General features: G+C 36.8%; 2 protein-coding genes across 2 annotated transcripts; both read left to right on the forward strand.

The window, feature by feature from the left end:
• The first annotated feature begins 8,063 nt into the window (after positions 1-8,063).
• LOC141661017 (uncharacterized) lies at positions 8,064-9,187 on the forward strand. The gene is made up of 2 exons (XM_074467998.1): positions 8,064-8,444; positions 8,705-9,187. Exons 1-2 carry the CDS (start codon positions 8,064-8,066, stop codon positions 9,185-9,187), a joined length of 864 nt encoding a protein of 287 aa, XP_074324099.1.
• Positions 9,188-17,355: 8,168 nt separating this feature from the next.
• On the forward strand, positions 17,356-17,730 carry LOC141661018 (uncharacterized). Its single transcript, XM_074467999.1, has one exon. It carries the CDS (start codon positions 17,356-17,358, stop codon positions 17,728-17,730), a length of 375 nt encoding a protein of 124 aa, XP_074324100.1.
• The last annotated feature ends 388 nt before the right edge of the window (positions 17,731-18,118 follow it).

Consider the following 18,118-nt stretch of genomic DNA (forward strand, 5'->3'; position numbering starts at 1 on the left):
TAGATTTTGCAAATATGTTATTCCACATAGGCATGTTGTATGGCATTTGAGGCATACTGAATGCAGAAAAATAAGGATTATTAACATATGGCATATTTGCAAAATGTGCATGAGGATTCTGTTGAGACATAACAGGCATATCATGCAGAGGTGACATAGACATGTTAGGCATAGAAGGAGTTAAAGGCATGGGAGCATTCTTAACAGACTTACAGTTAGCAGATAGATGATTAACACTTTTACAATGCACACAGCTTTTTCTAGGAGCATACTTATCAGGTGTGTAATTGTTGTGTTTGTTAATCCCTACCTTCCCATTTCTATTAGATTTCCTTTTAGTTTCCTTTTTATTCTCAACCAACTTAAGCCTATTTTTCAACTAATCTAAAGTCATGTGTCCTATGTTCACCTTACTGGCATCTTTGGATGTGCTAGCCTCTTCTTTGACAAAGTTCTTGGAAGTTGAACCAAACTTCTTATTGAGATTTTTCAAATTATCCTTTTTAGAATCACTTGCATGTTTTAATTGATGAGCCTTCAACGGATGCTCCTTTTCTTCCTTCAACGGATAACTTTCATCATCCATTGATTCCACATATGTTGACAATCCATCAATTAATTCTACTTCCTTTTTGTTTTTCTTCCAGGCATTCTCACAGAGTGATTCAATTCTCTGAACCTTGACAATCTGAGCACTAACATCCCTATATGTTTTCCAGACCTTGAGCTCACGTTCTAGTTGTTTAGAAAGAATTTCTATTTTCTTAACAGACTCTTCTAGATCACTCTCAACAGATAAGCATTTGATTTTAATCTTTTCAAGCTCAATTACCTTACCCTCTAACTCTCTTTAATTCTTGTGTTCTCTTTAGCTAGTGATTTAAGGGAAACACGTAAATGATATAATTCATTGGACATATCATTTATAGCTTCATTGCATTCATTTTTAGAAAGCTGAGAGAGGTCAGTAGTAATTACCTGGTTGCTTGGTGAACTAGTTTCATTTTCATCAGAATTAGCCATCAGGGCTAGGTTGACATACTCCATATCATCATCTTCATTGGCTCCATCAGCTGCCCAGTCATTTTCCTGAGTCAGAAAAGCTCTTTCCTTTTGTTTGAGCAAATCGAAATATTTCTTTTTGCAATCCACTTGCTCAAATTTCTTCTTTTTAGAAGTTGGCTTTCTGCACTCATTTGCAAAGTGTCCACTTATGCCACAGTTATAGCATTTGAACTTAGATTTGTCCACCATGTTCTTGTTTGGCTTAGTGAATCTATCATTTTTCTTGAATTTCATCTTTGCAAACCTTCTGGACAGAAAAGCCAGATGTTCATAAACATCATCAGAGTCATCTTGACTGGAATTGTCTTCAACCTCAGCTACTTGCTCCTTTCCTTTGCTTGATTCTGATTTGCTTGTGCCAATTTTGAGACTTGGCATTGTCTTTTCTTTATTCCTGGCTTCAGTTTTCTCATTGTCAGCTACAAGTGCAACTGATCCGCTTTTTCTCTTTCCCTTTTCCAACAGCTCATCTTGCTCCATCTCAAGTTCATAGGTCTTCAAAATTCCATATAATCTTTCAAGTGTGAAGTCCTTATAATCTTGAGAGTTCCTTAGTGAAACAGTCATAGGTTTCCATTCCTTTGGTAGAGACCTCAGAAATTTTAAGTTGGAATCCTTGACTTGGTACACTCTTCCATAAAGCTTAAATCCATTCAACAGTTTCTGAAATCTATTGAAGGTTTCATTCAGTGATTCTCCTTCTTCAAAATGAAAATATTCATACTGTTGAATGAGAAGCTGCATTTTGTTTTCTCTAACTTATTCAGTACCTTCACAGATAAGTTACACAGTATCCCAAATTTCCTTAGCAGTTTGGCTGTTAATGACATTATCAAACATATCTTGGTCTAGGCCATTAAACAGAATGTTCATGGCTTTCTTGTCCTTGTGAACCTCTTCAATATCTTCATCAGTCCATTCTGCTTTTGGCTTGGGAATAGACTGTCCAACAGTAACTGTGGCAGTGGCAGCTGTGGTCACCTTGTGAGGGATGTGAGGGCCATTTTCAATGCAGTTGATGTAGCTTTCATCTTAAGAGAGAAGATGTGGATGCATCTTCACTTTCCAGTGATGATAAATATCTATTTCCAGGATTAGAATCTTTACTCCAATATCCTTCTTACTCATGATGTTAGTAGAATAGATCTTTAAACTCTTTGTATGTTAAGAGTTTGCTCTGATACCAATTGTTATTCCCAAGGAACTAACAACGAGATTTATAGAAGGGGGTTGAATGTAAATCTCAAAACTTTTTCAAGTTTTGAGAAGTTTCAAAAGCTAAGTGTTTTGATGAACAGTTGTGTGTAAATTGCTTTGAGCAGGTGCAGACAGATATATATTCAAGACACAAATGTAAAGAACACAAAGGCTTTAAAAACTTTTCTGGTGGATTTGTTGTTCCAAAAGAGATGTGTATTTCAGAAAATTTGTGATTCAAAGAATTGATCACAGCTGCGTCCTAGTACAAACTAGATGATTTTCTCTCTATGTTTTTCTAAACAGCTCTGGAAAATTCATCATCTAATTACTAGCTGCAACTTGGTTTATATATCACCAAGTTTACAAGTGAAGATAAAAATAAGATACAATTTTTAAAATAGTTCTTCACATGTTTCTTCTTCATTTTTCTATCCAATGCAATCTAGGATAATCTGTGAATCTTTGAATACTTCCTTGTTTGCACCAGAATGGAAATGCTGCATTTTCTTGATTTCTCCAAGAGGCTACCACATTCCAATTGTCTCTGTCAACCCATGTGCCTCTGTCAGCTTATGAATTGTCACTATCAACTGCTATTGAACTGAGCATCCGTTGAAGCTTTTCATCCGTTGATGGTTTTATCCGTTGATACTTTATCAGCTGAAGCTTTATCCATTGATGCACTCATCCGTTGATGGATGTTATCCGTTGAAGCTTTGTTTCTCATCCGTTGAAGGCCTTTAATCTATCAGTTGATACTACTTCATTTATACAAAATTACAAGGCATGAAATATTTACAATTAGCCCTTCTATTTGCATATCCAATAGTAGTCAACATGACTTATAATTTCCCACAACTTCTAAGAATTATAACTTAAATACGGAAACTGAAATGTGCTACAATACTAAACTTATTTCTAAGTAAAGCTACTCCATCAACGGATAGCCAGAGTGGTCTTATCCATTGAGGCTACAAATACTAGATTTCTACTTAAGTGTTTTACTTAACTTATCATCAAACTAATACACATATTCCTAACATCAACTGCTAAGGAAATACTATCTACAGATAATCTGCAAAGCTCTCAACGGATAACTTAAGGCACCTTCAACGGATGATTCACAACAAGCTCAATGGATAATGCAGAAGTCTCAAGGAACATCAGATTCAAATAGTAGTTGAAAGTGACTTGACAGTCACATGGGTTGATTATATACAAAAGGAATGTGGCAGCCTGTAATCAGTATTATGAAGATCAAGAAGCATTTCCATTTCCATGCAAAACAGGGACGTTCAAATATGCTATATCTATCTGGATTGCATGGGACAGACAAATGAAGAAACATCAAATATGGCACAGTTTGTAAGAACTCTTGTAAGTAGCCTTGTGCTTTTGCATCACATAGGTTATCTACATTTATATATATATATATATATATCTGATAGAAATATCAATTCACCAAAAAGTTTTTGAACACCCTTGTTTATTTACTTTGTGTTTGAATACTTGAATACTTCTTATCCGTAACTAGCTTATTCAAACACTGTTACATACGAGAATGCTTCAGGCCAAAGAATTAATAGAAACAACTCATCAATTTTTTTCAGTGCTAATGTGATTGACTACAATAAAAACCTGGATTGTCAAGAATTTCAAATATCGGGAACTTTAAATATCGGAAACTGATTCTTCTTCGAAATATTTGGGTTCGCCAAATATTTTAGGCTGTAATAAGTCGATCATCTTCAGGGATCTAAAGGAAAAGATGAAAGCTAGTGTGCAAAGTTGGAACGAAAAGAAAATATCTCGACCAGCCAAAGAGATTCTGATTAAAACGGTAGCTCAAGTCCTTCCCTCATATGCTATGAATATCTTTTCACTCCCAGCTGATCTGATAAAAGATATTGAGGGCTGTATGGAAAAGTTTTTCTGGAATTCCATTCAGAAAAACAACTCAAAAATTGGATGGATGTCGTGGGAAAGAATGTCAAAGCATAAGCTTTCAGGGGTTTAGGATTCAGGTGTCTTCGAGATTTCAATATAGCCATGTTGGGGAAACAATGCTGGAGACTTCTTACCAATCAGGAGAGCCTAGTAGCCCAGGTGTACAAGGCCAAATATTATGCAAATGGTGATTTCTTGAATGTTGATCTTGGAAGTAGCCCAAGTTTCATATGGAGAAGCATTTGTGAAGCAATGAAAGTCATCTCTACAGGGTCAAGTTGACGAATTGGTAATGAGGTGGACATCTGAATTTTAAATCAGCCTTGGTTACATGACCAAAGAAATCCATATAAAGAATCTACCTCACCAGCTTTACTCAATCAAAATGTGGCGTCTTTGTTTAACGTAGACACTAAAGATTGTGATCGGGAAATCTTGCTCGATATTTTTGATGATAGAGATCGTCAAGCCATCTTGAATACAATAATTGAGCATGAGTTGGATAAAGATATTCTCTGCTGGAATCTGGAACATACAGGGCACTACTCTGTCAAAAGTGCCTATAAGTTAATTCAACAGCAAAAGAGGGCCTGGAAGGAAGGAAATTATTGATTTCTGGGAGTCCATCTGGAATATTAAAGCACCACCTCAGGTTATGAATTTAATCTGGAGAGCCTCTATGTTTTGTTTACCTATTCTGGTGCAACTTCAAACTAAATATGTGCGCGTCAACAACATATGCCCTGTTTGTAAAGAAGCTGCAGAGACCATTATGCATATCTTCTTAGTTCAGTGTAAAGTTGCGAAGGCGTGCTGGCAAGTCTTTAAAGCTGGCACAAATATTGAGGAAGCTCTGGAATTTACAGATTGGTTAGCTGGGATTTTGGAGGGATAGTCCAAGAATAATAAGGTGAAAATATTAACTTTGTATTGGTCAATTTGGAGGTCTCGTAATGATTTGGTTTGGCATAACAAAAGATGGACAGTTTTGAAAATAATTACAAAAGCATGGGAGTATTTTTCACAGTGGAATGCGGCTTAGAGTAGAGGATATCCAGTGCATCTCATCTCTACAGTCAAAGGAGAAGGGTCTACAACATGGGTCAAGCCATAACATGATAAAGTAAAGATCACAGTGGATGCTTCTATTTTTCAAAACCTTGGAATGGCAGGTGCTGGTATTGTTGCTCGCAACCATGATGGCCATTTAATCTTGGCAAAGTCGATATGTAGTCCAGATGTTATAAATCTAACATTGGCGGAAGCTATAACTGTTAAAGAGGCGTTGAGCTGGGCAATGGAGATGGGGTGGAGTTCGGTTACTATAGAGTCTGATTATATGGAGGTTATTCAGCTAATCAAGAGTAGCAAACCCATATGATCGAGGCTTGTCATGGTAATTGAAGCTTGCAGAGGAATAGTTTATCAGCATATCAACTTTAAGTTGTATTTTATTAAGCGGTCTACGAATATATCGGCTCACGAACTTGCTCGAGTGTCACATATGTATCCTGATCGTACGTTTGATTGGATGTATGTTTCGATTAATGTTAAGGATTGTATTCTGAATGACTTAATGATATAAATATTCACATTTCGTCAAAAAATAAATAAAATATTGTGAAATGAAAAGAAATGGGCAAAAAATGGAATTTGTATTTTATATTTGGCGGCCCTACCCTCTGTCTGAAGTACGATTTCAATTGAATCGCAAAAGTCAAAAAGCCTAAAGGTAGCAAGAAGTTAGGGTTTTGGCAAAGGAGAAGAAGATGAAACCCAAACAGAGGCCCAAAAAACTTGATACTTGTTCCCAGGTAAGAAACACATTCACTTTCACTAGTAATTTAGTCAGTCTCAATTGTAACTGTGTTTTGTTTTAATTTAATAGCTCATTTTGGAAGAGGTGATTGGATTGACCACTAAAGATGCTAATTGATTGACATTCAGTAGTTCCAGTTCCAAATGCGTGTATATAGCTGGATGTGTTACTGTTGTTTATGATGTCGAGTCAGGCAAACACTTATATCTCCTCGTTTCTCATCGAACCCCTAAGCCTTTAACAGCCGTTGCTGTTTCACCCAACAGGAACTTTGTTGCAGCTGGAAGATAAAATGTTGGTGAAATTGATAACACGTACTATTGTGAACAAGTTTACATGATATTATAGAAATTTACACAATTAAGTTGAAATTTGAGGCTTCAAATGTCATTTTTTTAGGCACTAATCCGTGATAGTTAATTCTTCACATTGTAACTATATTAGGCAGCTGTTGGTCCTATACTTGAACACACACATACTTTTCTGCATTATTAGACATTATAGGCATTGTCAAACATTTGAAAAATGACCACTGACCATTAAACTTTGTATAGTAAAGAGAGTATATCAAATTTTTATGACTCATTCACATGTAACATTTTTGCGAGTACCCACACATGTTAAACAATATAAATGAGGTAATGTAAATGTTATATTACTTAATAAAGTTTTCTGATTGTTACTGAGGTCTCTTCTTATGATCCATAAGAACACATGTAATCATTAAAAATCTAAATACACATTTGTCTTAACGCTCAAAATTTTTGAGAAGAAAATCATTTCATTTATATTCAAGTGTTTTACCAAGAAATAGGAACGACAATAGTTCATATAGTTTTTTTTGCAAATTACGATCATGTTTTTTTTGTACATCTATATTTTTTTAATTATTCGTTAATATAATTAAGAGGATGATCATTTCAAAATACGGTGTTGCGATTTCTTTCATTTATAAGAAGGAATACAGTGCATTTATATGTTTTTTGTTGTTTGATAATATAATTAGAAAGGTCATTATTTAGTTTTTACATTTTTAAAATGCCAGATATTAAGCGTGCGTAGCACGGGTAAAAGTCACTAATATTGAACATGAGTACTAGTTAAAATTTCGAATCAAATACTTATTTTTAGCAACAAACAAGGCGCACCAATTTTGATTTTGTAAACTTGATAAACATGTCAAATTGCCATAAATCTATAGCCAAGTAATAGTGCAAAATAAAATATAGTGTATATACTATTGTAAAAATTCACGATTCAACCGATTAATTCCTAATTAATATTTTGATTAATCTTTTCGATTAATACCCGATTTTCAATTAATCCCTGGATCGACCTTTCCGATTTACCGTTTTTTAGAAAATTGAGTGTATTAAAATATTATGAAATGATTAAGTTTTTTTAAGAATTAGCCTCCCCCTTCTTCGATCCGTAAGTACCTCCTCCCCCCCCCCCGCTCTCTCTCTCTCTCTCTCTCTCTCTCTCTCTCCATCCCTCCCTCCCTCTATCTCCCTCTCGTACTTCCTCTCTCGCCCTTTCTCTCTCTGTGTATAGTGTTTGTCTATGTAGATTAAACTATCTGATCGGTTTATTACTGTAAGTTGCACTAATTATAACGGGTAGCTTAGATGTTGAGTTGTTATGGTTTTGCCCTTAATTAAGTTTACCCTAATTAAGGTCTTCGTCTTGTCATCTGACATGTGAGGTTTTGTAAAGTAAAGGTCACTTCTTCGTATTCTGTTTTAACCTGTCTCCAATAATTAGCCTTATTTCTTCTCTTCATATCCATTTCTCTGGATTATTATAATCTTGAGTTTACTAACATGGAAACACAAGAGGGAGATGCACAGAGTTCAAAAAACGAGTTATCGGCGGGTATTGCACTGCAACTCCGCCATTCATTATGAATGCTTTAGCTTGGAACTGCCAGGGCATGGGTTCACTAGGAAAAGTTCAGTTCCTTAAAAATGTAACCCAATAGAAGAAACCATCTTTTGTTTTTCTGAGTGAAACAATCAGTAGTTATAAGAAGATGGAAGAGCTTCGTAGTAAATTGAATTTTGAAGGGTTCATCGCAGTTGAACCACAAGGAAAGAGTGGGGGGTATAGCCATGTTTTGGCAAGATACGGAGAAGGTCACGCTGATAAGTTATCTAAAAACTACATAGATATTTTGATCAACATGGGGGAAAACAAGGAGTGGCGACTGACAGGTATATATGGGGAACCATCAAGAACTGAAAAATTCAAAACCTATGAGCTTTTGCGCAACTTATCCCGTGATGCCAATTTACCCTGGTGTTTGATTGGGGATTTCAATAATGTAACTTCTCAGGTTGATAAAAGAGGAGGAGCAGCTTATCCTAATAATTTAATTGAAGGCTTCAATGAGGGTTTGTTCGTGCTGAGCTACGTGATCTTGATATTATCGGGCATCAATATACTTGGGAACGTGGAAAAAATACTGAGAACTGGATCGAAATTCGGTTAGAAAGGGTCTTGGTCAATATGCAATGGAACACGCTATATCAAATGGTGAAAGTTTATAACTTGGAGGGGTCTCCCTCGGATCATAACCCGCTTCTCTTAATCCCAGAGCAACAGACAAGAGGTAAGAAGTAATGACATTTTCGTTTTGAGAATGCCTAGCTGACTGACCCTACATGTTTTCAGATAATTAAAGATCAGTGGGAGGAGGATATACACTACAGCATTAGTCAGAAGGTCAAGAAATGTGCTGATAGTCTAGACATATGGGGAAGAGAGATAACGAGCTATTTTGGAAAGCGTATAAAAGAGTGTAAAATTAAGCTGAAGGTCCTAAGACGGAAACGAGATACTCAATCCATGGATGATTATGAGAGTACGAAGAAACAGGTGCACCTCATTCTTGACCAGATAGAAATATTTTGGAGGAAGAGGTTGAAACAACTTAGGTTGCAAGCAGGTGAAAAAAATACGAAGTATTTCCAGGCTTCGTATAGCAAAAGAAAGCGTAACAATCATATCCAAAGATTGAAATCGGAGGCAGGAGATTGGGTTGGGTGGAACGAGGGCTGTGGAGACATGATTCAAAATTATTTTCAACAACTATTCACAGTTGGTACTACCCATACAGATAAAGTTTTGAGTTGCATTAGTAGGGTTGTGACATAGCAACAGAATGCAGAGTTACTCAGGCCTATTTCTGATGAGGAGGTTCGAGATGCGGTTGTTCATATGCATCCTGATAAAGCATCGGGGCCAGAGGCATGACTCTGACATTCTTTCAAAAGAATTAGAAGATAGTAGGAAATGTTATGGTTTGTTTGACACAGAATTTCTTCATGACTGGAGTAATTGGAGATAACATGAATGCCACTAATATCGTGTTAATTCCAAAGTAGATGCACCCATCCTTGTTAACTGATTTACGACCAATTTTTTTATGTAATGTTGTGATGAAGATTGTCACGAAAGTGATGCCCAATCGGCTTAAGAAAATTATGGATACGAGTATTTTAGCCACTAAAAGTGCTTTCTTGCCGGGTCGGTTAATCACAGATAATATCATGATCTCGTTCGAGGTTATGCATTATTTTTAAAAGAAATAAATTTGGTAAGGAAGGGTTTATGGCACTCAAGCTAGATATGTCGAAGGCCTATGATAGGATTGAGTGGAAGTTTTTACAAGACATCTTACTTGCCATGGGATTTAGTACCTGGTGGACACATTTAATCATTCAATGTGTTTCGACAGTCGAGTACAACATTGTGCATGGTGAGCATACTCTTGGTCCAATAGTTCCAACTCGAGGTTTGAGACAGGGAGACCCACAGTCTCCCAATCTATTTATTGTGTGTGCGGAAGGTTTAACAACTCTTCCTAAGAAGTATGAACGGCAAAAATGGCTGCATGGTGTTCGAATTTGTAGCAAAGCTCCTGTAATAAGTCACATGTTATTTGCGGATGACAGAAATATCTATTGCAAGGTAGATACAGAGGAAGCTAACAAAGTAGTGGAATTGATGAATATATACGAGAATGCTTCAGGCCAAAGAATTAATAACAAGTCATCAATTTTTTCAGTGCTAATGTGATTGACTACAACAAAAACCTGGTTTGTCAAGAACTTCAAATATCGGAAGCTGATTCTTCTTCGAAATATTTGGGTTTGCCCAATATTTTAGGCCATAATAAGTCGATCATCTTCGGGTATTTAAAGGAAAAGATGAAAGCTAGTGTGCAAAGTTGGACCGAAAAGAAAATATCTCGACCAACCAAAGAGATTCTGATTAAAACGGTAGCTCAAGTCCTTCCCTCGTATGCTATGAATGTCTTTTTATTCCAGCTGATCTGATAAAAGATATTGAGGGCTGTATGGAAAAGTTTTTCTGGAATTCCAGTCAGAAAAACAACTCAAAAATTGGATGGATGTCATGGGAAAGAATGTCAAAGAATAAGCTTTCAGGGGGTTTAGGATTCAGGTGTCTTCGAGATTACAATATAGCCATGTTGGGGAAACAATGCTGGAGACTTCTTACCAATCAGGAGAGCCTAGTAGCCCAGGTGTACAAGGCCAAATATTATGCAAATGGTGATTTCTTGAATGTTGATCTTGGAAGTAGCCCAAGTTTCATATGGAGAAGCATTTGTGAAGCAAAGAAAGTCATCTCTACAGGGTCAAGTTGGTGAATTGGTATTGAGGTGGACATCTGAATTTTAAATCAGTCTTGGTTACATGACCAAAGAAATCCGTATATAGAATCTACCTCACCAGCTTTACTCAATCAAAATGTGGCATCTTTGTTTAAGGTAGACACTAAAGATTGTGATCGTGTAATCTTGCTCGATATTTTTGATGATAGAGATCGTCAAGCCATATTGAATACAGTGATTGAGCATGAGTTGGATAAAGATATTCTCTGCTGGAATCTGGAACATACAGGGCACTACTCTGTCGAAAGTGTCTATAGGTTAATTCAACAGCAGAAGGGGGCCTGGAACGAGGGAAATTATTGATTTTTGGAAGTCCATCTGGAATATTAAAGCACCATCTCAGGTTATGAAATTATTCTGGAGAGCCTCTACGTTTTATTTACCTACTCTGGTGCAACTTCAAACTAAACATGTGCGCGTCAACAACATGTGCCCAATTTTTAATGAAGCTGCAGAGACTATTATGCATATCTTAGTTCAGTGTAAATTTGCGAAGGCGTGCTGGCAAGTCTTTAAAGCTGGCATAAATATTGAGGGAGCTCTGGAATTTATAGATTGGTTAGCTGGGATTTTGGAGGGACAGTCCAAGAATAATAAGGTGAAAATATTAACTATGTGTTGGTCAATTTGGAGGTCTCGTAATGATCTGGTTTGGCATAACAAAAGATGGACAGTTTAAAGAATAGTTGCAAAAGCATGGGAGTATTTTTCACAGTGGAATGCGGCTCAGAGTAGAGGATACTCAGTGCCTCTCATCTCTACAGTCAAAGGAGAAGGGGCTACAACATGGGTCAAGCCATAACATGATACAATAAAGATCACAGTGGATGCTTCTATTTTTCAAAACCTTAAAATGGCAGGTGCTGGTATTGTTGCTCGCAACCATGATGGCCATTTAATCTTGGCAAAGTTGATATGTAGTCCAGATGTTATGAATCCAACATTGGCGGAAGCTATAACTGTTAAAGAGGCGTTGATCTGGGCAATGGAGATGGGGTGGAGTTCGGTTACTATAGAGTCTGATTATATGGTGGTTATTCAGCTAATCAGGAGTAGCACACCCATGAGATCGAGGCTTGGCATGGTAATTGAAGCTTGCAGAGGAATAGTTTATCAGCATAATAACTTTAAGTTGTATTTTATTAAGCGGTCTGTGAATATGTCTGCTCACGAACTTGCTCGGGTGTCACATATGTATCCCGATCGTACGTTTGATTGGATGTCTGTTCCGATCAATGTTAAGGATTGTATTATGAATGACTTAATGATATAAACATTCACATTTCGTCAAAAAATAAATAAAAAATATTGTGAAATGAAAAGAAATGGGCAAAAAATGGAATTTATATTTTATATTTGGCGTCCCTACCCTCTGTCTGAAGTACAGTTTTAATTGAATCGCAAAAGCCAAAAAGCCTAAAGGTAGCAGGAAGTTAGGGTTTTGGCAAAGGAGAAGAAGATGAAACCCAAACGCAGGTCCAAAAAACTTGATACTTGTTCCCAGGTAAGAAACACATTCACTCTCACTAGTAATTTAGTCAGTCTCAATTGTAACTATATTTTGTTTAAATTTAATAGCTCATTTTGGAAGAGGTGATTGGATTGACCACTAAAGATGCTAATGAATTGGCATTCAGTAGTTCCAGTTCCAAATGCGTGTACATAGCTGGATGTGTTACTGTTGTTTATGATGTCGAGTCAGGCAAACACTCCTATCTCCTTGTTTCTCATCAAACCCCTAAGCCTTTAACAGTCGTTGTTGTTTCACCCTACGGGAACTTTGTTGCAGCTGGAAGATAAAATGTTGGTGAAATTGATAACGCGTACTATTGTGAACAAGTTTACATGATATTATAGAAATTTACACCGTTAAGTTGAAATCTGAGGCTTCAAATGTCATTTTTTAAGGCACTAATCCATGATAGTTAATTCTTCACATTGTACCTATATTAGGCAGCTGTTGATCCTCTACTTGAACACACACATACTTTTCTGCATTATTGGACATTATAGGCATTGTCAAACATTTGAAAAATGACCACTGACCATCAAACTTTGTATAGTAAAGAGAGTATATCAAATTGTTATGCCTCATTCACATGTAATATTTTTGCGAGTACCCACACATGTTAAACAATATAAATGAGGTAATGTAAATGTTATACTACTGAATAAAGTTTTCTGATTGTTACTGAGCTCTCTTCTTATGATCCATAAGAACACATGTAATCATTAAAAATCTAAGTACACATTTGGCTTAACGCTCAAATTTTTTGAGAAGAATATCCTTTCATTTATATTCAAGTGTTTTACCAAGAAATAGGAACGACAATAGTTCACATAGTTTTTTTTTGCAAATTACGGTCATGTTTTTTTGTGCATCTATATATTTTTTAATTATTCGTTAATATAATTAAGAGGATGATCATTTCAAAATACGGTGTTGCGATTCCTTTCATTTATAAGAAGGAATACGGTGCATTTATATATTTTTTGTTGTTCGATAATGTAATTAGAAAGGTGATTATTTAGTTTTTATATTTTTAAAATGCCAGATATTAAGCGTGCGTAGCACGGGTAAAAGTCACTAATATTGAACATGAGTACTAGTTAAAATTTCGAATCAAATACTTATTTTTAGCAACAATCAAGCCGCATCAATTTTGATTTTGTAAACTTGATAAACATGTCAAATTGCCATAAATCTATAGCTAAGTAATAGTGCAAAATAAAATCTAGTGTATATACTATTGTTAAAATTCCCGATTCAACCGATTAATTCCTAATTAATATTTTGATTAATCTTTTCGATTAATACCCGATTTTCAATTAATCCCTGGATCGACCTTTCCGATTTACCATTTTTTAGAAAATTGAGTGTATTAAAATATTGTGAAATGATTAAGTTTTTTTATGATTTAGCCTCCCCCTTCTTCGATCCGTAAGTACCTCCCCCTCTCTCTCTCCCCCCCCCCCCTCTCTCTCTCTCCCTCCATCCCTCCCTCCCTCTCTTACTTCCTCTCTCGCCTTTTCTCTCTCTGTATATAGTGTTTGTCTATGTAGATTAAATTATATGATCGGTTTATTACTGTAAGTTGTACTAATTATAACGGGTAGTTTAGATGTTGAGTTGTTTTGGTTTTGCCCTTAATTCAGTTTACCCTAATTAAGGTTTTCGTCTTGTCATCTGACATGTGAGGTTCTGTGAAGTAAAGGTCACTTCTTCGTATTCTGTTTTAACCTGTATCCAATAATTAGCCTTATTTCTTCTCTTCATATCCATTTCTCTGGATTATTATAATCTGGAGTTTACTGACATGGAAACACAAGAGGGAGAGGCACAGAGTTCAAAAAATGAGTTATCGGCGGGTGTTGCACTGCAACTCCGCCATTCATTATGAATGCTTTAGCTTGGAACTGCCAGGGCATGGATTCACCTGGAAAAGTTCAGTTCCTTAAAGACGTAACCCGATCAGAGAAACCATCTTTTGTTTTTCTGAGTGAAACAATCAGTAGTTATAAGAAGATGGAAGAGCTTTGTAATAAATTGAATTTTGAAGGGTTCATCGCAGTTGAACCTCAAGGAAAGAGTGGGGGTATAGCCATGTTTTGGCAAGATGCGGAGAAGGTCACGTTGATAAGTTTTTCTAAAAACCACATAGATATTTCGATCAACATGGGGGACAACAAGGAGTGGCGACTGACAGGTACATATGAGGAACCATCAAGAACTTAAAGATTCAAAACCTGGGAGCTTTTGCGTAACTTATCCCGTGATGCCAATTTACCCTGGTGTTTGATTGGGGATTTCAATAATGTAACTTCTCAGGTTGATAAAAGAGGAGGAGCAGCTTATCCTAATAATTTAATTGAAGGCTTCAATGAGGGTTTGTTGGATGCTGAGCTATGCGATCTTGATATAATCGGGCATCAATAAACTTGGGAACGTGGAAAAAATACTGAGAACTGGATTGAAATTCGGTTAGATAGGGTCTTGGTCAATATGAAATGGAGTACGCTATATCAAATGGCGAAAGTTTATAACTTGGAAGGGTCTCCCTCGGATCATAGCCCGCTTCTCTTAATCCCGGAGCAATAGACAAGAGGTAAGAAGCAACGACATTTTCATTTTGAGAATGCCTGGCAGACTGACCCTATATGTTTTCAGATAATTAAAGATCAGTGGGAGGAGGATATACACTGCAACACTAGTCATAAGGTCAAGAAATGTGCTGATAGTCTAGACATATGGGGAAGAGAGATAACGAGCTGTTTTGGCAAGTGTATAAAAGAGTGTAAAATTAAGCTGAAGGCCCCAAGATGGAAATGAGATACTCAATCCATGGATGATTATGAGAGTACGAAGAAATAGTTGTACCTCATTCTTGACCAGAAAGAAATATTTTGGAGGCAGAGGTCGAAACAACTTTGGTTGCAAGCAGGTGATAAAAATATGAAGTATTTCCATGCTTCGTGTAGCAAAAGAAAGCGTAACAATCAAATCCAAAGATTGAAATCGGAGGCAGGAGATTGGGTTGGGTGGAACGAGGGGTTGGGAGACATGATTCAAAATTATTTTCAACAACTATTCACAGCTAGTACTACCCATACATATGAAGTTTTGAGTTGTATTAGTAAGGTTGTGACAGAGCAGCAGAATGCAGAGTTACTCAGGCCTATTTCTGATGAGGAGGTTCGAGATGCGGTCGTTCACATGTATCCTAATAAAGCACCGGGGCCAGATGGCATGACCCTGACATTCTTTCAAAAGAATTGGAAGATAGCAGGAAATGATGTGGTTTGTTTGACATATAATTTCTTCATGATTGGAGTAATTGGAGACAACAAGAATGCCACTAATATCGTGTTAATTCCAAAGAATAAGCACCTGTCCTTGTTAACTGATTTACGACCAATTGTTTTATGTAATGTTGTGATGAAGATTGTCACGAAAGTGATTGTCAATCGACTTAAGAAAATTATGGATACGAGTATTTCAGCCACTCAAAGTGCTTTCTTGCCAGGTCGGTTAATCACGGATAATATCATGATCTCGTTCGAGGTTATGCATTATTTAAAAAAAAAAATTAGCAAGGAAGGGTTCATGGCACTCAAGCTAGATATGTCGAAAGCCTATGATATGATTGAGTGGAAGTTATTATAAGACATCTTACTTGCTATGGGATTTAGTACCTGGTGGACACATATAATCATTCAATGTGTTTCGACAGTCGAGTACAACATTGTGCATGGTGAGCATACTTTTGGTCCAATAGTTCCAACTCGAGGTTTGAGACAGGGAGACCCACTGTCTCCCTATCTATTTATTGTGTGTGCGGAAGGTTTAACAGCTCTTCTTAAGAAGTATGAATGGCAAAAATGGCTGCATGTTGTTCGAATTTGTAGGAAAGCTCCTGTAATAAGTCACATGTTATTTGCGGATGACAGATATATCTATTGCAAGGCAGATACAGAGGAAGCTAACAAAGTAGTGGAATTAATGAATACATACGAGAATGCTTCAGGCCAAAGAATTAATAGAAACAAGTCATCAATTTTTTTCAGTGCTAATGTGATTGACTACAACAAAAACCTGGTTTGTCAAGAACTTCAAATATCAAAAACTGATTCTTCTTCGAAATATTTGAGTTTGCCCAATATTTTAGGCCGTAAGAAGTCGATCATCTTCGGGTATCTAAAGGACAAGATGAAAGCTAGTGTGCAAAGTTGGAACGAAAAGAAAATATCTCGACCAACCAAAGAGATTCTGATTAAAACGGTATCTCAAGTCCTTCCCTCGTATGCTATGAATGTCTTTTTACTCCCAGCTAATCTGATAAAAGATATTGAGGGCTGTATGGAAAAGTTTTTCTGGAATTCCATTCACAAAAATAACTCAAAAATTGGATGGATGTCGTGGGAAACAATGTCAAAGCATAAGCTTTCAGGGGCTTTAGGATTCAGGTGTCTTTGAGATTTCAATATAGCCATGTTGGGGAAACAATGCTTGAGACTTCTTACCAATCGGGAGAGCCTAGTAGCCCAGGTGTATAAGGCCAAATATTATGCAAATGGTGATTTCTTGAATGTTGATCTTGGAAGTAGCCCAAGTTTCATATGGAGAAGCATTTGTGAAACAAGGAAAGTCATCTCTACAGGGTCAAGTTGGCAAATTGGTAATGAGGTGGACATCTGAATTTTAAATCAGCCTGGGTTACATGACCAAAGCAATCCGTACATAGAATCTACCTCACCAGCTTTACTCAATCAAAATGTGGCGTCTTTGTTTAAGGTAGACACTAAAGATTGGGATCGGGAAATCTTGCTCGATATTTTTGATGATAGAGATCGTCAATCCATCTTGAATACAATGATTGAGCATGAGTTGGATAATGATATTCTCTGCTGGAAATCTGGAACATACAGGGCACTACTCTGTCAAAAGTGCCTATAGGTTAATTCAATAGCAGAAGGGGGCCTGGAACGAGCGAAACAATATTGATTTCTGGAAGTCCATCTGGAATATTAAAGCACCACCTCAGATTATGAATTTAATCTGGAGAGCCTCTACGTTTTGTTTATCTACTCTGGTGCAACTTCAAACTAAACATGTGTGTATCAAAACATGTGCCCAGTTTGTAATGAAGCTGTAGAGACCATTATGCATATCTTAGTTCAGTGTAAAGTTGCGAAGGCGTGCTGGAAAGTCTTTAAAGCCGACACAAATGTTGAGGGAGCTCTGGAATTTACAGATTGGTTAGCTGGGATTTTGGAGGGACAGTCCAAGAATAATAAGGTGAAAATATTAACTTTGTGTTGGTCAATTTGGAGGTCTCGTAATGATCTGGTTTGGCATAACAAAAGATGGACAGTTTTGAGAATAGTTGCAAAAGCATGGGAGTATTTTTCACAGTGGAATGCAGCTCAGAGTAGAGGATATTCAGTGTCTCTCATCCCTACAGTCGAAGGAGATGGGGTTACAACATGGGTCAAGCCATAACATGATATAGTAAAGATCACAGTGGATGCTTCTATTTTTCAAAACCTTGGAATGGCAGGTGCTGGTATTGTTGCTCGCAACCATGATGGCCATTTAATCTTGGCAAAGTCGATATGTAGTCCAGATTTTATGAATCCAACGTTAGCGGAAGTTATAGCTGTTAAAGGGGCGTTGAGCTGGGCAATGGAGATGGGGTGGAGTTCGGTTACTATAGAGTCTGATTGTATGGTGGTTATTCAGCTAATCAGGAGTAGCACACCCACGAGATCGAGCCTTGGCATGGTAATTGAAGCTTGCAGAGGAATAGTTTATCAGCATAACAACTTTAAGTTGTATTTTATTAAGCGATTATGTCGGCTCACGAACTTAGTCGAGTGTCACATATGTA

The sequence above is a fragment of the Apium graveolens genome, chromosome 5 (genome assembly GCF_009905375.1).
Source record: "Apium graveolens cultivar Ventura chromosome 5, ASM990537v1, whole genome shotgun sequence".
Taxonomy (NCBI): Eukaryota; Viridiplantae; Streptophyta; class Magnoliopsida; order Apiales; family Apiaceae; genus Apium; species Apium graveolens.